The sequence below is a fragment of the Stomoxys calcitrans genome, chromosome 4 (genome assembly GCF_963082655.1).
Source record: "Stomoxys calcitrans chromosome 4, idStoCalc2.1, whole genome shotgun sequence".
NCBI classification, from domain to species: domain Eukaryota; kingdom Metazoa; phylum Arthropoda; class Insecta; order Diptera; family Muscidae; genus Stomoxys; species Stomoxys calcitrans.
Window position 1 is genome coordinate 11,703,899 of NC_081555.1, and position 25,753 is coordinate 11,729,651.

General features: G+C 37.9%; 2 protein-coding genes across 3 annotated transcripts; both read left to right on the plus strand.

The window, feature by feature from the left end:
- Window positions 1-968: 968 nt before the first annotated feature.
- Window positions 969-7,106, plus strand: LOC106087440 (zinc finger protein 567). Its single transcript, XM_013252482.2, has 2 exons — window positions 969-1,561; window positions 5,869-7,106. The coding sequence occupies exons 1-2, from the start codon at window positions 1,061-1,063 to the stop codon at window positions 7,036-7,038; spliced, it is 1,671 nt and encodes a 556-aa protein (XP_013107936.2). The 5' UTR covers window positions 969-1,060; the 3' UTR covers window positions 7,039-7,106.
- Window positions 7,107-16,240: 9,134 nt separating this feature from the next.
- Window positions 16,241-21,955, plus strand: LOC106087444 (mothers against decapentaplegic homolog 3). Of its 2 annotated transcripts, none has more exons than XM_013252486.2 (3): window positions 16,241-16,380; window positions 17,928-18,953; window positions 19,022-21,955. In XM_013252486.2, the coding sequence occupies exons 2-3, from the start codon at window positions 18,090-18,092 to the stop codon at window positions 19,610-19,612; spliced, it is 1,455 nt and encodes a 484-aa protein (XP_013107940.1). In that variant the 5' UTR covers window positions 16,241-16,380; window positions 17,928-18,089; the 3' UTR covers window positions 19,613-21,955. The 2 variants fall into 2 exon arrangements, with proteins under 2 accessions (XP_013107940.1, XP_013107941.1); XM_013252487.2 differs by lacking the exon at window positions 16,241-16,380 and adding an exon at window positions 16,387-16,518.
- Window positions 21,956-25,753: the final 3,798 nt, after the last annotated feature.

Here is a 25,753-nt window from a genome sequence, read left to right on the forward strand (position 1 = left end):
AATTTTTATCGTTTAATTTCTAATTTACACGTTTAAAATCGTAATTCTTTTGATCTTGTGGCTGCTACACATGATAATGCAAATAAAAAGTAGAATGTCAATATTACAGTGTACAGAAGTTTGACAGCCTAGTGGGAATTTGAGCCACCATCGCCACAGGTTTGTATCGTTGAATTTGTCGTTGGTCGGCTTATGACTTTACCTTCTAATCGTACCAAGACGTTTGCATTGAATGCCGGTTATTATTGGAATTTTTGGGCAGCACTTTTTTCTTATTGAAATTGTAAAATTTAGTAGCAATTTAATAAAATCGTTTCGCAAACTTAATTGCTGACCGCATGTATATGCTGAACACAATAAAAATGCACATCACAATAAAAACGCTGTCAAAACGTCACTATAAGGGTTGGTATTCTATTCTGTTTTCTGAAAAGTCGCTAAAATTTGTAATTGTTCCGCGAGTGAATTTTGACAGCAATAAATAAAGAAAAACGAACCATTGAAATCAATAAAACAAACAAAAATGATGCCGGCAATAGTTTTAAGTGTTGCCACTATAATAGTTTTTTGCCATTTTCCTCACTATAAAGAGAGTACTACTTTTCCGCCTATTTTCAGCCAATGTTTCGCCGACGAAAAGCTGAACAGAATAGTCAGCTTAAATCGTAGAGGAAACTGGTTTTGCAGTGTCTGCAATCATTATTAGGAAACATGATTTCAGACACAACTTATCCTTGTGTTGTATGCTACAGAGAGAACAAGTAGACATCCAATACCAAGTACTGCCAAAAATTAAAAAAAAAATTATATGTCGGCTGATCGTTTGGTGAATCCTGCTTATATTCACAAATGCTTTTACAATGACCACGCATCATGATGTGCCATGCAAAGTCCCCATTGAAATTAAATCGAAAGCAATAGGAAAAACTTGTATCTATCGGAAAATCGAAAAACTATCGGGGAATCGGGGTGAAGAAAAATATCGGACAGATTTTTTTGTAGAAGAAATGCGAGGAAAATTTCACTAAAACTCGAAAAATAAGCAATAAATCAAGAAAAAATGGCCGATTTGTTGGAAAAGGATGAAAAGCCTGATATAAGGGTCTTGCGAGAAGGACTTTTAGAGGCCGAAAAGGAAAAAAATCAGTTCGCCCTAAAAAATCACAAATTGGCCAACTATCGTTTGAAGCAGGATTACAAGGTACAACAACAACACCAGCAGACACCGATGTCGTCAATTGAGTCCACTCGAAAACGAAACAATGGACTTGCCAAGGGATCACGAGCGACACATAAGAGAAAACGTTTAGGAGCTGCCTCCATGACCAGCAGTAGATGCGGCATGATATATGTGACCCAAAATGCCCGAAAATGGACCTTTGTGTGCACTTTCTGTCAGAAAACCACCCGAGACATTGGAGAATTTGTATGTCACATCAAATATAAACACATGGGCAACCACTACGATGACGAGGAGGATGAAAACGATGAAGATATTGGAAATGGTAGTGAAAAGGATCATAATGTTACAATGGAGGACGGCTATAATCAAGGACAGGACGTAAGCACTGTATATACACATATAGACAAAGTTCTCAGATTGAAAAATGTTAAACAATTGACAGTGACATCTGATTTCTTAGAAAGCATATTTCAGATCTTTCAATAAGTACAAAGTGACTTTTTCTTCTTTTTTTTAGTAAAAATGACTCATCGTTATACATACACAATATTTTTTTAAAATTTATCTACTATGCCTTGTGCTTGTGTATCTTGTGTATCGATTTTTTTTATAGTTTTTCCCTAACTTGATAAGTCACAATGTGTACTTTTTTAATTTTTGTTTTTATAATCGGCGCTGACCAGGGGTGGTTTTTAATGGGATTTTTTTTATAATTTGCTTTTCCATAAAAAAACGATTTAGCAGGTATGGCATTTTTGTGCACCGGTGTTTTGTAAAAAAACCAGCTGAAACACAAAATCACCCCTCAGATGTCATTGAAATATCTTCCAGTTCGAACATATTTTTTATTTATTAAAAAGATATGGGCATTAAGAAACAGGATTTTGTGTTTTTTAAATATAATGTTCGGACTTGGCAACAACTAAGTTTTGGAAAAAAGTCGGAAAATTTTTTTCTTAAATCAAAATTTAAAATCAATACAAAAGTAGCTAGCATTTCCAATAGAAAAGATTAGGTTAAAAATTAAAGTTGTTTATTTGTTCATTATCAAAAAGATTCCCCCAATCCTCGAAACATTTCAAGTTATTCTTTTCTGGTATGATCTTGAAATTTATCAGCGATTGGGTTTTTTATCTTCCCAATAGTTGCAAAATTTCACCCTTTGAAGGGAATTTTTAATTTTGGATGTAGGAAAATATTGCAAGGAGTTAGAGCTACTGTTGCTTGAATCGCATGTTTGCAAGTGGAGCTAGCGATCAAGCCCCATTAGGTGAGCAAGCTCGTTCCGGTCCATAGGACCGATCGCGGCGGAAATTTTTTGGCCATGGTAATTTAAACGCCTCAATAACTCGACTAGTCATATCGTGTATTGTAGGCACTCAGTATTTAAGCAATAGTAAGAGTCGATATAACTGCTTGTCCATGAATGCAGTGGCAGCTACTATGATAAGTAGCATTTCAATATCCGCGGTAGTTGAGGCATGATTACAGCATTCATCTTTATCACAAAATTATGAACCAGCTATGAAGTTTAAGACGGTTGCAGGAAACGTGGAGTCATAAATCTCACCAGCAATACTCTTGGCGAATTAACCAGCACCAGTGTGGGCCGTAGAAGAGGGGGTGACACAAAAGAGAAAACTGCAGAGCTGTCAAAACGAAGGAGTCGGTAATAACTTCGTTCGATTTATATCGACCTTTCTCAGAGATCGCACTATACGAGTTGTTGTAGATGGGTTCTCATCAGATGAGTATACATTGACCGCAGGTGTGCCACAAGGCTCTGTCCTTTCACCTTCCCTTCTTATTGTCATTGACGATCTATTGGGTCAGACTTCGAATACAGTCTACTCATTTGCCGATGACGGTAGTCATCATATTCATTCGACCTAGTCCTGAAGAAATTGTGGACAGGAGGCGTATTCGAAATGTTGAAAGAAGCATTCAAGTGTTTGGGCTTTCTTAAGCGGTGCAAGAAATATTTCACCTCTTCTGATCTTCTCAATATCTATACTACCTACATCAGGCTGAGAATGGAATATAACTCTCATATATGGGCAGGAGCTCCAAAATCATCCTTTTTCCTGAGCCGAATTCTCAGATCACTGCGTTGGAAAATTCTACGAACCACATCAGAAGGAATATCTGAATGTTTAGAAATGCGATCCGACAACACATTACATCACTAACAACCTCCATATACAGAACGGGATTGCAGGACATTCACCAGGATGTTATGACCAATGCGACTTCATCATAATAGAAGACAATATTATCTGGCAGATAACGAAAAAGACCTGCCAAGAAAAAGCCAGAGCTACTCTGAACCAATTGAGATACGAATGGTTTAGCAAACTAAACTTGTATCGCTTAGATTTATTCAAAATAATAAATCTAACTGTAGAATCACTTTGTACAGTTCCAATTGGAGCGGCCAGATTTCTAGAGCCAGACCGAAATATTATAGCCGTTTCAGAGTAATATCAGAATTAATCAGCGGACGTAACTACAACAACAAGCGACTTTCCGATTTATGGAATGGAACGGCCTTTAGATTTTAATGAAGGTTGTGTGAAGTTCTGATATAACTTCCGATTAGATCATATGTCTCCCAGATGTCGTTAATCTTATCAGATTTGAAAGAAAGTTATGTGATGTTCTGATAAAATTTTTACCAATCGTATTAAATATGGTCTAAGTGGATTCTCAATTTGAGTCTTCTTAAAAACTCCTTTGTTCTTTATTGCATGCAATGCGAAGCCATCATTAAAAGTGGCAAGGAAGGCCAACGTAGCAGGGGAGGCCACCGCAGCTTCTAGGTTAGCACGGTCGCCTATGACGCTAACAGGCTGGATTCGAATCCTGGCGAGAACATCAGAAAAAAATTTAGCGGTGCTTATTCCCTCCTAATGTTGGTGACATTTGTGTGATACTATACCAAGGTCCTCAAGTCACTTGCTGGCACCACTTGGGGTGCAGAAAAAGAAACCTTGTTAACCACATACAAAGCAATTGGTTGGTCTGTGGTAAGTCATGTAGCGCCAGTGTGGTCTCGTCAGCTTTGTGACACGCAGAGGAATAATATTCAGATGTGTCAGAATGCCGCTCTCCGAACTGCGACGGGCTGTCGCCTCAGTTCTCATGTGGACAACCTCCATCAGGAGACAAAGATCCTACCAGTGCGAAGACATATTTACATGCTGTCTAAGCAATACCATTTGGGCCGTTATCGCAGAGACCATCCAAATCATCATCTTGTGGATAGATATCCACCGCCCAGAAGCCTTAAGGTAGATCTACATGATCTAGAGCGTGAGGTTCAGCGCAACAAGAGAGAACCTCTAGATCAAGCGGCATATCAAGCAGGTCTGGACAACATTCATGCAGACACGGTAGCAGATGCGGTAAATGGCTACCGGGTGAATGTAGTCCTTGGAGAACGACCGCCTCCAATTGCACCTGAAGAAATTGACGTCTCGCGGCAAACCAGAGTAGTTCTGGCTCAATTACATTCCGTCAGATGCAGCCGCCTCAGTTCCTACAGAGCAAGGATTGATGCCGACGAGCAAGATGTATGTTCCGATTGTAACCAGGTACCGCAAGATACACATCACCTGTTTAACTGCCCAGCCAGACCCAGATCCCTGTGGACGAACCTCATCTTAGTCGCAGAGTTCCTGCGTCTTGACACTCAACAGAATCAAGCAGACGAAAGATAGAACTGTTCCTTAAAGCAATGTTCATGGGTAAACATGCATTTTTACCACCGTGGCAAGATGTTGGCATGTCCGGCCATGTCGTTGAACGCCTGACATCGAATCCCAGCGAAATATAAGAAAAAATGTCAGCGGAGGTTGTTCCCTCTAATTGATGGCGATAAAGGTGAGGTAAAAATTCCCCAAAGAGGCACGCTGTTCGAACTCGGCTATATAAAGGAGGACTTTTATCATTAAGCTTTAACTTGAATCTACCAGCTCTCATTAACCAATCCCATGGCAGCCGGTTGTACGTATCGGATTGACCAGATGGAGTTCTTCATCGGCAAGGACTGCCGCCTCACTGTATAACACACTGCTACACCAACAACAGCAGCACTCATTAATAGGTCAGAAATTTGCTCACGGTTTCTTAATGGAAAGTTCATGGGAAAATGTTTAAATTTGCGCGTTGGATGCCATAAATATTCACATATCGAATTTCAACTGAATCGGGCAGCTTTCTAGCGACTCAATATGGTCAAATCCGTTTTGGCGTGATTTTTAATTCTATCAGTATAAATTTTGATTTTCTATCGGATAGCATTATCTGTTGTAGCAGACAAACTTCCACAGCCGGATGGACATGGCTACATATGTGGCTTTTACAACTTTTAAGGGTCTTACTACATTCACGTTTTGACTGAATGACAAGATTAGCAAAAAATACTCCTTTATAATAATGGGTACATAAAATTGTATGAACTATTTCGAACTTCAAAATTGTACCACTTAACTCAAGATATTAAATGATTAAATGTTGATATTATTATGATTAAATATTGAGGAGTTTCAGAGTAGTATTGTCCCACTGAATTGCCGTATACCTTGACATAACTTTAATGTGACTGACGTTTCAACCTTAACTTTAATATATTTTTCTCTGTTTCATACTAATAAAATGAACAATAAAACTATCTTTTTTTCTAGTACTTTGATTGCGCTAATTATTTGGATGTCAATGTACACACAGAAGAGGATGAACAACAGGCTTATAGGTCACAATCAAAGACTATGCAATCGGCTGCAAATGGAAATGATGTTGTCAATCTTTTGGATGAAGAAGAAGATGATAATAATGCTACGCCTTTCTTCGATTATGAATACGATGCTCAGGAAGATGAAGAAGAATTAGCTCTTGTCGACGACTCTGATAGGAGCAATCGACGCACGGAAGAGGATAATAATCATCTAATGCAACGTCGTGCTTCGGCAGATGATGAGTCCCATAATGGTGACTTTGAAGAGTCCAACAATGGCGATGCCAGCGGCAGTGGCAACGGTAAAAGATATCGAACACATGTCAGAGGTACCGCTTATTGCAAGTTATGCGACAAGACCTTTCAATATTATTCGTTATATCGCAACCATATGATCAAGCATTCCAATGTGACACCCTATAAATGTCAATTTTGCACGAAAGGGTTCAAATCTAAACAAGCCATACGCTACCACATGAAAACACACTCTAAAGAAAAGGAATTTCAATGTCCTTTGTGTCCCACAACGTATGCAACCTCATCGCTTTTTATGACACATGTCTTGAGTCATGAAAGTGCAACGTGTTTTCCATGTATGGTGTGTGCTGTCGTGCTTAAAACTGAGCAGGAGCGTGAGCTACATTTGGAGACGCACGCAGAAGATCGTCCACATAGTTGTAATTTTTGTGGGAAACGCTTCCGGCAAAAACATCATCTATCGAATCATTTGAAATTACATTGTCAATATCGTTGCGACTTTTGTCGAGAATCATTTAGCTCTACACAAACACAGAGGCGACCCTATGCCTGTCCCACATGCGAAGAGTTGCCCGACATACGAACCCAGGTGGAAAGGCAACGATCGTTTTCTATGAAACAACCAGTCGAAGATCCTCCACACATGGAATTTGAAAATATCATGATCAAAAACGAGGCAACACGTGAACCAGAATGCGTTGATCTTGAAGAAATGCCATCAGATGATGACAGTGAAGGTGGAAATACTCCGTTGCTAGTAAGTACACCCAACAAAACTTATCCACAGTGTAAATACTGTCGAAAAATCTTTGAACACGTTGGTGCGCTTAATATGCATATACGACAGGAACATTCACAGTAAAATAGATATAAGAACATACAATCAAATGCAATTAAAATATTATGAGAGTAAACGAGAATAAGCTCCTGCTACATTTTGTTTAAAATACAAATTATCATACCCCCCCCGTTTCAAGTAGGTTGGTGAGTTATAATAATCTTACCTAACCTACTTCAAATTGGGTGAATTTCAAGTAAATATTTGTTTAGAATAATTTTGAACCCACTGCCTCTGATTAACTCCAAAAAAAAGTGGGTAATTATTTTCATTGCACTGTGTATTTACCAGAAATGTTGACATTTCAAAGAGTATATGGCAAAATAAGTGTGAGCACATGCAACAAAAAAAAGAAAAAATAACTGCCTGGTTCACTAACTTTGTATCACTGAAAGTGGGCGATTTTCATTCGCCATTGTGTCAAAAACAGCTGATTTCATAAAGGAGAAACAGACGTTGGAGTGAGTGACTCGACTCACTTGAGTAAAAAGAAGTTAGTGAATCAGGCAGTAAGTTTCTTTCAAAGAAATGCTCAAAATATGAATTTGGCCTTATTGCCCACGACTCGCTTATTTGAGATTAAACTTCTTGCCTTTTAACTGCGGTGTCATGCCTGATTTGAATAAGTTATTAAACTTGTAAATAAGAGCGTTTTCCTTGTTCGTTTTCAATTAGAGAAACTACTGAACAAACCATATTTTCCAAATTCCGTTGGGATTACTGGTTTACTGCTACTGCTGTTTTTTTTTTGTTTGAGCCAGTATCGTATCTATTAATTTCCGGCAAATCGTTTGCTTGTTTTATGGAAAAGGATTTGTTATGGTCAGACCTATGTAAATCCCATTCTAGGTTTTTTTTTATTGAATTTTCTTTTTCGATACAAAAGCAAGAGCCGGTGGCAGCCGGTTGGCCTCTTATTGAGACACTCCAATCCATACAGCTGATTGTGTGCGAAAGCAGTTGTAGCTTGGAGGCTATCGTAGATCAGAAGTAAGCATGTCCGCCTATGTTGCTGAACGCTTGGGTTCAAATCCTAACTAGAACACCCCTAAAAAAGTTTCAGCGGTGGTTATCCCTTCCTCGCAACATTTATGAGGTAATATGCCATGTTAAAACTTCTCCTCAAAGAGCCGTTCAAACTCGGCTATACAAAGGAGGCCTTTTATCATTGAACTACAAACTTGAATCGGACAGCATTCATTGATATGTGAGAAGTTTGCCCATGTTTCTTTGTGGAATGCTCATGTTGCAGCTACTCCTTATTAGTAGCTTTCGACAATCCACAAACTGTGAATGCGCCAGATAGCTCTCAGCTGAGCTTCGCGTGATGACGGTGAATACCACATAAATCAGAGCTTAAAGTTCCAACCCGAGTGGTGGCCATAGTCATTTCGCAATAGGAAAAAATTTGTGGTAATTGGATAAGGCCTAGTTCGACATATTTTCACCTTCGTTTTTAGCATAAGGGTCAAAGGGTGACACCATAACCCGTTGATACTCATCCCTTCACTATATAGCCTTGTCTTCTGTTACCTTCTTCTAGCTTTTGCTCAAATCTTGGAGATCTAGCCCATATAGCTATTTAGTTCCAAGCCCCCCGTCATTGATCGCTAAATAGCCTTTTAGTTAGGCTAGTTTAAACTTCTATCGCGCGATATGTATTTTCAAAGATATTAACTCTGAAAGTTGTATACATCGTGTGATACATACGAAAAATTTTACACGAAAATTTGATTTTTGAATAAATATCCAATTCTTTCGATTAAAGTGAGCTCTAATTACATCGAAGATTTAAGTAGAAATATGTCTGTAAAATAAAGTACAATACGTATGAGAATTCACGAAGGCAATAAAGAGCGCCCTCCATCCTTTTTTGACGTACCTAAGGAAAGTCTTCTTGATACATAAAGTGACACCGCATTTGTAACGCACATATCGTGTGCTAGCAACTTAAGTTTAGAGGGAGGTGGAATAGAAAAAGAAGTTAAGAAATGCAAATGGGATTTTATTACCGCAAGTTTTAAAACCACAGAAGCAATAGAAAATGGAAAAGGGTGACCAGCGCATCCTTTCCTTTCAGGTCTTAATCAGTCACAACTCTTTATCAGCATTTATCCTCAGCACCAGGATAAGTTAGGTGCTGTTTCAAGTTTCGCAAAATACTCGGCCACAGGGCCTGCAACCTAGAGCTGGTATCGATAATCGCAACATTCGATATTTTCGATAATTGTAATAATAAATATCGATACTATCGTTAATTTTCTATCACCTATATTTCAAACGAAAATGAGAAGTAAAAATCAAGAGATCGATTTATATAGAAGCAATATCAATGCATAGACCAAATAAAACCAAGATTAATAAACTCAGTTACAAGTCATGAATCTATAGGCGCATTGTATCTTAAGGTATACGTTCAGTGACGGTTCGCTTATTTTTGTTTAATTTTGCAAAAAATTTAAGTTTTTCCCATAGTATCCATCGGCAAAATATCAATCGATATTCAGACAAAAAATTATATATCGATAGCATCAATAGTGCCATCGATATTTTGCCAGCTCTACTGCAGCACACAGCACCATTATGTTAAACCTCATTCTTGCCACCACCAATAACGGATAGATCTATCTAGAAAAACCAAAGCTACACAGGCCCCATTAAGATACCGATGGTGTAGCAAACTGAACTCGCATCGGTAAAGATGACAGATGATACAATTCCCAACATCTGCGCTGCATGCAACTCAGGGCACTATGAATTCAATCACCTATTTACGTGCCCGAAAAACCCTATAAATCTGACTGCAGAATCACTATGGACAGCTACAATTGGAGTGGGCAGATGGTAGCTAGGTCAGAATAATCTAAAATTAAACAATTTGTATACCTACCTACCTACCTCATTCGCGCGGTTATCGTCCGGCCCGGAACCCAGCAGAGATTGACCGATTTCCCCAGTTTCGACTTCCGATGACCGAAGTTTTATGCCCCGCGAAGTAGTTTGATCTGGCAGCCGCAACGTCATCGAAATCGATATTGTTGTAGTAGCCACAATTGCATGTGGAGGTGGCGATCCTCGTCGCGGAAACATGATGGCCATTGGTTATTTAAAAGCGCCAATAACTCGCATTGTCATATCAAGCATTGTAGGCACTCAGTATCTAAGCAAGAGCCGGTGCCACCCGGCCTCTCACTCGATACCGCTGATTTTTCGATGTTGCAGCTACTCCGTATGGAGTATTCTACTATCCGAAGAACACAAAACAGATTGAAGCTCAACGTTGTGATGCTCATAGCTATCCCGTGCCGTCTCGAGTGGCTTCAGGACAGCGAAGAACACAACCTTGTTTTCAGGGAAAGTAAAAAAATTTGTCGCGTCCCATATATTGTACAATAGCATGCCGGCCACTTATGGTTGGTAACATGCCGTCAACTTATGTTTGGTAACATGACTTTGACACAAAGAAATTTGTGTGCGTGTGCGTACATGAGCAGAGAATATGCTAGAAAGCAGATGAGAACAAAGAGAATGCAAACAAAAATGTGACATCTTAATACCGTCAAACTTGGCCGGCTGTTAAGAGCTGTTCGCGTGAGACCACCGTATTAAATCCGCCTTGAGCGTTGCCATGCACATTCAGCACTGCAGGGGGTTGCTGCTGGCTCAGTGATCATATTCCTTTTATGGGAAGGCTTCCTGCGATAGAATCAAAGACCATATACGACCAAGACTTACGATCCGCTTGAGCTTCTTAATATCGTAAAAGTGGCACAGATTAGATTCATGCAAGTTGGCATGTCGAATGCAGCATTTTCACCAATTCCTCTTTGTGTTCCCTCATAAATAGAAAATTGTTTTGCAAATTATTACGAAATTACGCTTAATTTTGTTAAAAAAATTTGTAAAATATACATATAAAATTTTTCTTTAGCTTTTGGCAACATCTGTAGCAAGTTTAAAGGCATATAGGATGGTGGAGGGTATGTAACATCTCGAAATATGCGTCTGAGACCCCATAAAGTATATATATTCTTTATCGTCATGTCATTTTAAGTCGATCTAGCCATGTTCACGCTAACTTTCGAAGGAGATAAGCAAGCCGCTTTAAATGTTGTAAATTCTTTTAATTAGTGTAGGTCGGTTGAGATTGTAAATGGGCCAAATCGGTCCATGTTTTGATTTAGCTGCCATATAAACCGATCTTGGGTCTTAACTTCTTTAGCCTTTAGAGGGCGATATTCTCGTCCGATTTTATTTGAAATTTTGCACGCAGTGTTTTGGTATCACTTCCAATAACTGTGTTAAGTATGATTCAAATCGGTTCATAATTTGGTATAGCTGTCTTATAAACCGATCATGGATCTTAACTTTTTGCGCCAATAGAGCGCGCAATTCTCATCCGATATGGCTGAAATTTTGCATGAGGTGTTTTGTTATGACTTCCAATAACTGTGTCAGTATGGCGCAAATCGCTACATAACCCGATATATCTGCCATATAAACCGATCTGGAATCTTGACTTTTTGAGCCTCTAAAGGGCGCAATTCTCATTCGATTTGGTTGAAATTTGTACAACGGCTTCTCCCATGACCTTCGACATACGTGTCTAATATGGTCTGAGTCGATCAACAGCTTGATATAGCTCCCATATAAACCGATCTCCCGATTTTGCTGCTTGAGACCCTACAAGGCGCAATTCTTATCCGAATGAACTTAAATGTTACACAATAGCAAATTCTTATTTAATATTCTTTGTTTGCCCAAAAAGAGATACTGCGCATAGAACTCGACATATGCGATTTATGGTGGAGGGCATATAAGATTCGGCCCGGCCGAACATAGCACGCTCTTACTTGTTATTAAATGAAAAAAATTGCAAAATGTTAAAATCATACCGCAAGTAAACACTGGCAGTTTCACACTAGGTTCATGTGTGTGTGAGTTTATTAGAAAAGAAGACCAAGCAGTTTGTACAACTTGTAAAATTCCTAAAATCTTTGGATAATATAAACCTGGTATTAAAATGGGACTAGACTATTATGATTGCTTGGCAGATTAAGTCCATTTCAATGGCCTCACCCATCACTACTTGCTTTCTCCTCTAATTTGAGCACATATTTTCATTCGTCGAAAATGCCAAAGTGCAAAAGCATCAGAGAGACCTGATTTTCCAAAAGTAAAAACTGATTAGATTATGAAAAACGAGGCATCGACGTTTTTAAGTTAACATCAGCCCTCCATACCCTATCTCCCTTTATTGATTATTTTCACTGAATATCAAATACGAACCGATTTTAAGCTTCAAAATTAAAAGTGCAATCGAAAATTGCTCAGCATGCCACTTTTGGTTAAATTGAACAATTATACAATTCTTTTTTAATTTTTTTTCGGAATGCTATTATGGGGCTAGTTTCTCGAGCTGATGAGAAGAAAATTCTGGTTTATTTTTATTAAAATAAGTTGGGTGACATTTGGTTTAACTAAATTTAAGAATTTTCCAGCCCTAATTACATTGTGAATACTTTAGTTTAAGCCACATCAGTTTATTCCATAGTTAATACAAACAGTTAGTTTAAAATTTTCGATTATTTTTAAGAACTGAATTAAAGATTGGGTCGGCAGAACTTCAAACGAAAATAGCCTCATCATTGCCTAACTACAAAAGCATTTTTCGAATAGTTAAACCTAGGCTTGGCTATTGGCAACAATTGCTTAAGTTGTAAACAAAACAATTATGGCTATTCTATTTTGTTTGTTTTTAACTGCCTAAACTTTATTTGAAATATATTATTAGAAATAAGATTGAAACCAGAATAAATTATATTTAATTCCACAATTCCAATTGAGTCAAGTCTCAATAAAACTGTTTTAATAGTTTCCTTATATATCTTTAGAGTATTTCTTAATTAATAATCCCTAGATTATTCTGTATGATTTAACATAAGCTTTTGTGTTTTTTTAAAGAACTGATAGTTGTATGACATCGGTAAATTTTTTATCATTAATTAATTAATAAAAATAGTAATAGTTTTGCAAGAACAATTATAATTTAATATATATATATATATATATATATATATATTTTTTTTTTTTTGAAAAACAAATAAATAAATACAATTATCCACTTTATAAGAAAAAATACTCTTTCCCAAACGTGAAAAAAACGCTCATCTGATCACTTTATTTCTACTTAATAATATTAGGAAGATTAAAAGTTCAATTTCTTTGATTTTTGTACTTTGTTTATTAAAATGATTTTTTAAAGAGCTAAGAAAATCTAAAACGATCTTATACGTAAAAAAAAATTTACAAACATTTGAAGTAATATGCTTCCTTGCGATGGTATTTGCTGACGCAGAAGTAAAAAAAAACGTTTTTCCATTAAACAAACCAACAATGAAACAAGACTTTGGGGTATAATTCAGAAACTTGCAAATAAAAGTTTCAGTAAATTTTCTTGGATTTATATTAAACTGGCGAGAGAAGGGAGATCGGTCCGTACAACGACTCTCCTTTACTCGGGCCCTTTCCAGGCTTTAGTAGCGGGATCACTCTGCCCATTTTCCAGACATCAGAAACTACGAGAGTGCTCAGACACAGGTTGAGTATCTTTGTTGTTAGTGTATTTCTGTGTTGTACATCGAGGCGGTCCATTGGGTCAAACCTGTACGTACAACTGGCTGCCATGGGATTGTCATCTTTGTCTATTAACCGATAGGACAGCTTTCAACAGTTGCATTGGAAGGGTGCCTCTATGTGTCACACCTTTACTTAGAGAAGTTTTACTGGGCTAGAAGGCTCAGGGATGTCAAATGTCAGGTGACATTTGTTCTGATGTTTAAATTTATAAAACAGAAAAAGTTTGACTGGTAAAAACTTTTAAAATTAGTCTTAGTCTGAATTTAATTTGCATTTTTCTGAATTTTATCGAAAATACAGCATGTGATGCGATTGTTTTTTTTTTTGTTGCTTTAATGAAAATGACGTCTTTGATATTTTTCTAAAGAGGCAAGTACAATATCATCCGGTGATTTTGTATCAAATTCAAATGGCTTTATATCATGTTTTACTGGCTTCTTATACTGCTGAGTTGATGTCAAATGTTTCAGTGGACAAGGTACATAGTGTTTGTCAACTATACAACACAAAAAATGACCCACAGCTGAGGGGTCCTGAACGCATGACGGCGGGTTTAATGTAATATGAGAAACATCGATTTGACAATATTCATTTGCTTGTGCTGCCAACAGAACTAGCTTTGATGTGGAAGAATTATCCAATCGATCGCAGTCAATAAAGGGAATTTCAAAATCAATATCTGTTGTGGTTGATTGATGTCGACTTTTATTGTGTTTAAAAGTTCTTGTGGGCGGTGTGCCTAGATGTGATGATTTAGAGGCTAAGGCAGTTGTTAAATCAATGGTGGCAACAGATGTTGGGGCTGGTAGAATCGTTTCTATGGGAATGTCTGCATTATTGGTGATATTGGATGTCGATGCAGCAGCAGCAACAATTTCTTTCAAATCTAACTTATCTATTGCTGTTGTTAAACTACTCATAGGCACACTGTTGTTGTTGTTAAAAGTAGAGGTGGCAATACGCTTATTTAGTAAAGGAATTTCGAATGTTTGCTGTGTCAGCGTAGTTTTGTCAACAATGCCAACATTTTGCAAGTCTGGTAAAACAAAATTATTAAGGGTATCACTTTGTGTTGTAGTATTATTTCTCTCCTGCAACTGCTTCAAAAGATACTGGTTTAATGGAGAGGTCCCTGTTTGCTCCTGATAAGCAGCCTTTGCTGCAGCACATGATGAGGTTAAGCCGGACGTTGGTCCATTGTTACTTCCAATTTTTAATGATGGTATCATAAACTTTGGCGGACTAAAGGAGGCAGCTTCTTCAGGTTGTGCAGCGAATTTATTTTTTATTGCATTCAGCAGCAATTCATTATCTTGTTTATGTTCCATGGCAGCAAGTTTTTATACTTTTTTTGCGAAGCGCAGAAGACGGATTTTGCTTTCTTTAGAAACGCTGGACGTTAACAATATTAATACATTAATAACAACACAATACTCAAAGTGTCTAATCTCTTTCTCGAAACAAAACGAATGACGCATAAAGTAAATTGGCAACAAAACAATGTCAGCTGGAGGCTTGCAAACAAAGACAATGTACTGATGTACTTATGTATATCAAATGTACTAAAAACAGAAGTTTTTGTTCCAAACTTTGGCAATTAGAGTTCAATAATATACAAATGAACAGTTTTAAAATATAAATTAATTTTAATTTTTTTTGGGCTATTAATTTGATATATTTGTCATAAACTTGGATAAAATTAAATTTTGCGTAACAGCTGTGAATTATGCATTGGGGATCCCAAAGTCGTCTTTCGATTATTCGACTTGTGTACAAACGACGAAAAGTCGACTTTCACTGAATAAAAAGTCGAATAATCGATTTTGAAGTCGAAAAGATGCTGCACATCATTTTTATTGCATTCAGCGTATATATTGTGGTCAGCAATTAAATTGGAGAAGTAATCTTATTAAATTTTATTACAAAATTGTGTAATTTTAATAAGAAATTTTCAGATGTTGAGAAAAAGTGCTGCCCAAAATAGCCGATAATAACCTGTATTCAATACGAACGTAGTGTTAAATTTGATTTTTAGTGGGATTTGCTGGGATTTTCGCACTGAAAATGTACAATGGAAAAACGCGAGATTTCCGAAATCTCGTCGGAAATATTTAACGGGCATATTGAACAACTTTACGGATTCTCGGTATAACTTCACAGATGGCATACAGTATAAACATATGGTTAACAATCAAGCGATCGACAATACGGAAGTACTATTGGGTTGCCCAAAAAGTGATTGCGGATTTTTCATGTAGTCGGCGTTGACAAATATTTTCACAGCTTGTGACTCTGTAATTGCATTCTTTCTTCTGTCAGTTATCAGCTGTTACTTTTAGCTTGCTTTAGAAAAAAAGTGTAAAAAAGTATAATTGATAAAAGTTCATTCTAAGTTTTATTAAAAATGCATTTACTTTCTTTTAAAAAATCCGCAATTACTTTTTGGGCAAATCCGCAATTACTTTTCCACTGCAAACTATCTTTATACCTACCTTAAATAGATAAATGAACTAACTAAAAATAAGCTTAAAGCCGCCGAAGCTTTTTTTATGTAAAGTGACGGCTTCAGTCATCGCCGATGCCGCTAAATAATACTCGTCACAGTGATCTGGTTAGAAGCGACTTTTATTTTTCTTGCAAAATTGATTAAAAAACTAAGCAAATTAAGCAAAGAAATTAAAGTGAAGAAAGGAGTAAATTATTGTCGCAGCAACTGGAATTTACAAAGTTTGTTGAAGCACAAGTGAAAGAAGTAGTGGAAGAAAAATTATCATCATATCTCCGTGTGTGTCTGGCTGGTTTTTTATGTATATGTTTGCTCGTATGTGTTTAGACAAGGAGAGTCTATCCTCTTGGTTTTTAGTGGTATGGTATTCCTTCATAGTATGATGTGTATTTATTTGAATATGGAGTACAGTGTACTTTGGAAGGACTTTTTGGGGCATTACAATGTTATAAGCAGCAATTTGCTTTTATTTTTGTTATGTCAGGTGAAAGGAAAAGTACATTAATTCAGCCATGTACGACAATGCTTTTGTTCTTCAATCCACCGAACGAACCTCCCCACAAATGAACGGTCACTTATTCATGTCGGTGAATGGCAAATGCCTTGCCGCCCATCCGACAAAATATTAAACATTATTTTAGAAGCTGGTGTCCCATGTGGAAATTTTCGTTGGAATAAATTATTTAACAAAGTAAGGAATGGCCAACGGCTTATCCATTTTTAAAGTGGTTAACTTCCACACAATTGAATGTCGAAATGGTGTATTTTTCTAAAAAAAAGTGTCATCGGCACATCTGATAAAACATATTACTTAAGCAGCTGGTGGCCAATGTGAAAAATCGTCTTTGGAATAAAATATCTAATAAATGACCAACGGCTGACCTGTTGTAAAATTCGATACCAAGACAATGTTTTAGTATCTTCCATTTCCAAGTAGGTAAGGCAATGTTACAATAGACATGGGGAAGAAGTGAAAACACAATGTTCTGCTATGTCCTTGCAAATGCAAATTTTGCCCATAAACTTTCCACTAAGGAACAGGGGTAAACTTCTCACATATCAATGAGTGCAGTCCGATTTAAGTTTTAAGCTCAATGATAAGGGGACTCCTTTTATAGCCGAGTCCAAGCGGCGTACCGCAGTGCGACACCTCCTTGGAGAGAACATGGCATAGTACCTCACAAATGTTGCCAGCATTAGGAGGGAAAAACCATTGCTGAACATTTTTTCTGATGGTCTCGCCAGGATTCGAACCCAGGCGTTCAGCGTCATAGGCGGACATGCTAATCTCTACGCTACGGTGGCCTCCTTTGCTATGTCCTTACTGCTCGCTATCTTTAAAAAAAAATTGTCTAAGTGGAATGCTGGAATGCTGGAATTCTGGAATTGGGTTATTGTTTCCTAAGATTTATGATTAAAGACGCCAATGGTTTAGTCAGTGTTAAGATGTTTCTGTTTCTATGCCTAGGATTATGCCTGTAGTAGAATTCTTCGGAAACACAATTCAATGCCGGTTGGTTCTTCATATAATAGATTGTAAATTATGGCGTGGTTTTCCTTCTTGTAATTGAGCCATTGGCTGTTGGTATATTTGACCTTCCATGTTGTTGGATCAATCAATGCCCATCCCTGCCAGACACTCCATTTGTTCAGTCCATTAACAAGCAGTTCGTTTATCATCACCATGACCATGATCATTTTGTTCAATTCCTCTTTTTGTTTATGAAGTACCATAAAGTTTTGCTTTTCTTTTACCTCTGCGATATAGCACTAAATTCCCGAAGAAAAGACGTTACTACAACCTCTTATAGGTTTTCAATCCAGGTGTGTCCATAACCAATCGAAGTGCCATCTCGCATAGCGAGGAGTTTCTTGTTGCTTTAAGGAACAACAACAACAAAATTATTTAAATTTCCGTGGTCGACGTGAAATGTTGCCATTTACACCACAAGTCGTTAAACGTTTATTGGCATTAAAAAAGTGTAACGAAGATAGCGTTGAAGGCAAGTGGTCTGAAAAGGCTGTCAAAAATTTAGTGAAAAAAATCAAAAAGAACTCATCATTGGAGGAACTAGAACGTGCAATTTCTACACAGAATCCAAATACAAGGTGTGTCACTCTACCGCGCAGCAAACCCACTGCTTCGGGTGAAAACCTACGCAAGGGTTTGCCGCACGTAATCTATTGTCGTTTATGGCGTTGGCCGGACTTGCAATCACAAAATGAATTGAAAGCTTTGGATCATTGCGAATATGCATTTCATTTGCGCAAGGATGAAATTTGTATAAACCCATACCATTACAAGAAATTGGAACTGTCGATATTGGTGCCGAAGTCACTACCCACACCTCCAGACAGTATAGTTGACTATCCGCTAGATAATCACACCCATCAAATACCAAATAATACAGAATACAATGCTGCAACTATACGTAGTGCGTCGTTAAGTCCTCCGCAATACATGGATATAGGAAGGTCACAGCAGCAGCAGCACCAATATCACCAACAACAGCAGCGTTCGCCTGCCAGCTTCTTTACGGGAAATATGAGTGGGGCATCGACTCAGCAGCAGCAGCAACAGCAAATTACCACTAATAACCTACCGCCAGGTGCGTGTAACATGGATTCCCAGTCCAGTGTATTGAGTGTGGGTAGCAATAGCATGCCAAACACGGGTACACCTCCGCCAGGATATATGAGTGAAGACGGTGATCCGGTAGATCCGAATGATAATATGAATATGACACGTTTGACGCCGCCAGCGGAATCAGCACCAGTTATGTATCATGAACCAGTAAGTATTTTCCATATGCACAATTTTGGTCTGAAATACAATTCAATGCTCTGTTTTTTTAATTTTAGGCATTTTGGTGTTCCATATCATACTATGAATTGAATACACGCGTGGGAGAAACATTTCATGCCTCTCAGCCCTCCATTACAGTAGATGGCTTTACAGATCCTTCGAATTCGGAGAGGTTCTGTTTGGGACTGCTCTCCAATGTGAACCGCAATGAGGTGGTGGAGCAAACACGTCGACATATCGGTAAAGGGGTACGCCTTTATTACATCGGCGGAGAAGTGTTTGCTGAATGCCTAAGCGATTCATCTATTTTCGTACAATCGCCAAATTGCAATCAACGCTATGGCTGGCATCCGGCAACTGTTTGCAAGATTCCACCTGGCTGCAATCTGAAAATATTTAACAACCAGGAGTTTGCGGCGTTGCTCTCCCAATCGGTTTCGCAAGGTTTCGAAGCGGTGTATCAATTGACACGAATGTGCACCATACGCATGTCCTTTGTCAAAGGATGGGGAGCTGAGTATCGACGTCAAACCGTCACATCCACTCCCTGTTGGATCGAGTTGCATTTGAATGGTCCTTTGCAATGGTTAGATCGCGTTCTAACGCAAATGGGCTCTCCGCGCATGCCATGTAGTTCCATGTCTTAAACAACAGAACAACTTATACGCAGCATAACCAGATTTTTAGATTACGAGTATATAGAATAGAGAGAAGAAGAGGATATGTTTCTCTGTGTGTTTTTTTTTTATTTTATTTCTTTCATCTAATTATACTATAATTAAGATTGCATGAGCAAGTAGTTGTACGCATTAAGTAAAATTGAAAAAAAATTGTATTTTACCTAGATTTATTGTCATTGTGACACTAATAATTCATTGTGTTTTTATTTTGTGTGTTTTTTTATACATATACATATTTCATTTATGTTTGCATTTGTTCCTTATTTTCTTTTGATTAACAAGAAAAAATTGATTTTGAAAATTTGTTAAAACTTTAAAAAACGGTTTATTTGTTTGTTGGCTTGTGTGAAGTGTTTGTAGTTTGCCAATTACTTAGAGTAATGAAATCGTCGATGAATACGATACTTGATCATATAATGTTTTGAATGTTTTTTTCTAAATAACTTTTGAATTGACCATTAGCACAGAGTCAGAGTTGCCACAATATGGTTTATATTGTTGACCGCTTAACTGATTTTATTTCTTTGTATTTTATATAAAAAAGTTTACAGTCAGTAGACATATTTAGCATCGGCTAAGAGATTTTCACTCTTTATATATATTTTTTATACTTGTATGTTAGTCTCAACATACATATATCCTGTGCTTTTTTTTAATAAGTTTGTCACTTTTTAGTTAATTGTTCAGTTTTGTTCTATTATATGTTCTGTTTTTATTCGTTTATTGATATTTTCTGATTATCTTGCTCATTATACTCTTGTTAGACCTCTATGTAATGGTCCTCGACCATATAACGTATGCATACATTTGTTATCCTTTTGGCATTTTTATCTTAATCAAGCCATGTTCGTCTGTCTGTAAAAGTAGGGTTATACTTCAATGAAAGGCTGAACAAGATTATTCATAGAATTGATTGATTTCAGAATGCTGAACTAAAGTCCTATACAAAATCTCATTTAATTCACGTACGCTTGATATGTACGCTATGTCCCTATTAGATTTTCCACCACTGTAGCTCCCATATAAACCGATCGTAGGATTGCCTTCCCATTGTGCTTAAATTTGATATGTAAAATACTCTAATGAACTTAACCATACACAAGAAATATGGGTCATCTACATCCGTGGGTATATAATCCATGATAAATTGCCCACGAACTTTTCATTAAGGAACAGGATGCCAACTTCTCACATATCAATGAGTGCTGTCCGATTCAAGTTTAAGCTCAGAGATAAAGGACCTCCTTTTAATAGCTGAATCGAAACGACAAAACTTTGGGTAGAAGTTTTTACATGGCTGCTGTGCCATTTACCTGGCATAGTATCTTACAAATGTGGCCAGCATTAAGAGGCATAACCAGTACTGCAATCCCATGGCAGCCGGTTGTACGTGTATAACACACTGCTATAACAACAACAACCAGTGCTGAATATTTTTCTGATGTTCTCGCCAGGATCCAAAACCAGGCGTTCATAGTCATAGGTAGACGTTTAAGCCCTGGCCACCTTGCGAGGCGTACCCCATTTTAATCGATTCTCCTTTTTTGAGCCCTTAAAAGCCACAATTTTTGTCCAATTTGACAGCACTTTTGTTCGATTGACATTTGCACACCTTCATAACGGGCGCGAAATTTTTGACTTCTGTTCTAGCAAACTGCGGCAAAGCGTTAGAACTTTTTTGATGGCCTGAGAAATGGAAAGTTGAACGCGTTGATATTCTGATGGAGTATAAACGTTCTCCCATATAGGTGACATAAGAGCAAAGTACCTAACGGAAATCCTCAACCGGTACCCGAGACATGGGAAATTGGTTGAATGAGAAATGAAGCCACGAAATTCTGCAGACCAAGTAAATTTTTTATAGGCGTTTTTTCTCCTATCCCCGGACGCAAAAACATTTGAGGCACTTCTACCACTCAGATTGAATCCATCTCTATTCGCAGCATATTTTGAACATGGTGTGCGCAAAATGCTCAGCCAGACTTTATAACTTACCACCATCACCACACATATCACCCACAGTCTGAATGAGAAAAGACCCCGTGGCGCACTGTTTTCGTAGCTCTGAACCATTCGATAGGTCAATACGGCACGGGATAACTATGAACACCACACAGACGGAACTTTGAGCTCCGATATGTGTGGTGGTCATATATAGTTATCACGATAAGCTCAGCTGGGAGCTACCGGGCGCGTCCACAGGTTGCGGATAGTGGGATGCTTCGTAGCTATAACTTCAGTAGTGGACAAACAGTGGTATTGGGTGTAGAGTCTCAGTGAGAGCCCGGGTGACACCGGCTTTTGATATGACGAGTCCCCAATCGACGTTTAGGGGAATTGTGGACTACATCAGGGACGGAAAAGTCTGTACTTTAGTACTTTTTTCAGTACTGTTCAGTTCAGTGACCGATTTAGTACCCTTTGATCTACTAAGAATTCGAGCTTATTTTTTACTGACAAGTAGTCCTTTATTTAGGAAATCATCACGCTAAAATAGTTATATTCGCTTGTAAGTCATTCGATCGGATTATATCCGTCCGGCTGTTGAGTTTGCCGTATGCTGGTAGTTTGGGATTTTAATGGGGCAATATCAATTCATACTTAGATTAAAAAAATCCTTATGGACGAGTCGCCTTATACCTTATTGAGCCTCTAGAAGGCTTTGAGAGTGGGAAAGGCCGCTGACACTTGGCACCCAATTTCTATATGAAAATCGTGTTCTTCTCCTGAATTCCTTTCTTTTAGGTCCCATATTGTATTTATTGGTCTATATTCGTAGGATTTTAGGTACTTGACTCAAAATTTGAATATCTGATATCCATGTTTAGGTTACTATCAATGTACAATCAAAAATTCAAATAAGTCGGTTCACCCATTGCTGAAGTATACTTCGCAAATATCTCAGAAGATGGGGAATTTTCATTTTCCGTTAGGGTTATATAAATATAAGGGCCTTTGTACAGTGTAATCAATAATCGGTAGGACAGCACTTTTCTAGAAGAAATTTTCGATTACTGAATTCGAATATTTTTGAAATTTTTATGTTTAAAAAAACGTGCCCCTTTGGACTAAAAAGTACCTTTTTAGTACTATTTAAAATGTATTTTTCATCCCTGGACTATATGTGTGGTCGACTCTAATACGTGGAATTAGAAATGAAGCAAATGCCCCTAAAAATTAAGTAAAGAGTATTCCAGGGTACAGTTTTCTCCTTGATCTTGTATAACCTCTACCTCCCTAAACTGCCTTCACCTTCTGATGTTGTGGAGATATCATATGGGGATGACTGTTCTATCATGGCAAGGGGTAATACCCTCGATGAGCTCCAATGAGAATGTGTAGCATGACAATCTCCTCGTAAAGTTATTGACCACGCTATTTACAATCTGGACGAGTCGTTTCCATCGAGTTAGATGTCAAAGTCAATGTAAAAATAATTCCGATTATAAATCTTAAGATCGTAGGGGGGACATGCGACAGTTTCTTCTCTTCGTCAGTCCATACTACTGCAATCTGTGATAAAAATTAAGAACTCAATTTCCTGGCCGGCAGTACTTGAGATATAGATCAAGAAATCTTGTTAACAACTTATGAAACAATTGACCCGCAACGAAAGTAAGCAAGACGCAGATGGGGAAACTGCACACCGTTAGCTGTTCACCCATCGGTTTATATGGCAGCTATATCGGAACATGTACCGATATGGTCCATTTACAATCCCAACCGACCTACACTAATACGAAGTATTTGTTGTTGTTCTTGTAGCAGTGTGTTGTACACTGAGGCGGCAGTCCTTGCCGATGAAGGAATCCATCCATCCAAGTATTTGTGCAGGCGCTTAGCTTTAGTCCTTCGAAAGTTAGTGTGCTTTCGATAAACAGACGGACATGGCTAAATGTTATATAATTAGCATACCCACATGCTATGGCGGAGGATATAAAAAGTGCACAAGAATAATGCAAGACCGGAAAACAAAAAAGCGAAGGAAAAAATGACAAGAAAGAAGACCATCGAGGACATTGCTAAGTGGGCCGATCAGGACAGGGATTCAAATAAAAGGTATTCAAGAGTAGAGTACGAATTTCATAATAAAAGTTGGGTCCAAGTACCTGGGTGGCCGCCCCAAAGCCCCTTAAAATAAGTTTATTTGACGATCATGACAATATGGGACTCAAATGGAAAGTATTCGGGATTAGATTACAAATATGGTCAGGAAGTAGGAATAGGCTTTATAATTTATTGATAACGGAAGGGGGCAGAACCTCCACCGTTACCCCAAAAACACAACCCAGTATCAAAAGTAGACCGATAAGCACAATATGGGTATCAAATGAAAAGTATGCGGGAGTAGATAACGAATCTGGCATACAAATTCATGTCGAAGTATGGGGGGTCACCCCACCCCCACAAAAATGAAAACTATGTGGCAGTAGATAACGAATCAGGCATACAAAATCATGTCAAAGTATAGGGCGTCAACCCCCCCCCCCCCCCCCACAAAAACGCCCAAAATGGGTACATTAGCCAATCAGGGATATATGGGACTCGGTTTGTTTGTTCCGTATAGACTGAAAAACGACATAACCGATTTTCTCGAAATTTTCGCATATTGTGTAGGTTGGTGTGGAAGGAAACATAGGTTATATAATTTTTCGGTATTGGAAGGGGGACGGACCCTCCCCCTTATCAAAAGTGGACCGATCGGGACAATATAGGTATCAAATGAAAGATATTGGAGAGTAGAATGCGAATATGGTATCAACATTTGAGTCTAAGTACCCATCGGGCCGCCCCAACCCAAACTTCCCCAAACAGACATATTGGACGTTCATTTCAATATGGGGCTCAAACGAAAGGTATTTTGGAGTAGATATCGAATCTGGTATAGAAAATCAGACCGAAGTATAGGGGGTCATGTCACCCCTCAAAAACGCTATTAGACCCATTATGACTATATGATACTTGGCTGAACCGATTTTTTAAACTTTTCATAGATTGTATACGTTTGTCTGGAAGGAAACATAGGCTATATAATTTTTAGATATCGGTTGGGGGCGGAACCCCCCTTAACCCAAAAACGCCACCCATATCCAAAAGTGGTCCGATGGGCACAATAAGTGTATCAAATGATAGGTATTGGAGACCAGAAAACGAATATGGTATTATAATTTGGGTCCAAGCATCCAGCGGAACCCCCCCCCAACCCCAAAACTCCTCTAAACAGATATATTCGAAGTTAATGTCAATATGGGACACAAATGAAAAGTATTAGGCAGTAGATTACAAATATGGCATAAAACATTAGGTCCAAGTAATGGGAGGTCGCCCATCCCCAAATACCCCCAAATGGGCATATTAGCCGACCATGGCTATATGGGACTCAAATGAAAGGTATTAGGAAGTAGATTACGAATATGACATTAAAATTTGCGTTCAAGTCTACAATGGCACGAATTCGATATACGCATTCAGGGCAAAGTGTCCCCACACTAAAAAGATATTAGAGAGTTATAGAAGGCGCAGCGGAGTGGACCCGGTTCGGTTTGTTATATATATACATTATATGAGGCCAACGTAGCGCAGAGGTTAGCATATCCGCCTATGACACTTAACGCCTGGGCTCAAATCCTGGCGAGAACACCAAAAAAAATGTTTAGCGGTGGTTATCCCCTCCTAATGCTGGTGACATTTGTGAGGAACTATACTTCTCCCCAAATAGGAGTCGCACTGCAGAACGCCGTTCGGACTCGGCTGTAAAAAGGAATGTTCATGGGCAAATTTGCATTTGCATATGAGATTAAACCCATACATATTTAAAAATTTTACAAAAGAAATGACGAAGTTATTATACCTACGATGGTGGTTATAATAAATAGTGTTGAGACAACAACAACAAAATCGGTAAATAACTAAAAGCGTATTTATCTTACACAATTTTTTATTCAACTTTTCTTTACATTTGTTTTTTTTTATTCTTTGTATAGGTACTCATGACTCTGTACCTATTTTTTAATATAATTATAATCATAATTATAGTATCTACACACTGTTTTTTCATATTTGTCATTATAAAACTGTAAGTCATATGAACATAAAATGTTTTAAAAG

Excerpts from the sequence above, each read along its gene's own strand:
- LOC106087444 (XM_013252486.2), top strand. The coding sequence starts at position 18,090 with ATGTTGCCATTTACACCACAAGTCGTTAAACGTTTATTGGCATTAAAA. Across the intron at positions 18,954-19,021 it reads CAGTTATGTATCATGAACCA|GCATTTTGGTGTTCCATATC; the intron begins GTAAGTATTTTC and ends TTTTAATTTTAG.
- LOC106087440 (XM_013252482.2), top strand. The coding sequence starts at position 1,061 with ATGGCCGATTTGTTGGAAAAGGATGAAAAGCCTGATATAAGGGTCTTG. Across the intron at positions 1,562-5,868 it reads GCTATAATCAAGGACAGGAC|TACTTTGATTGCGCTAATTA; the intron begins GTAAGCACTGTA and ends CTTTTTTTCTAG.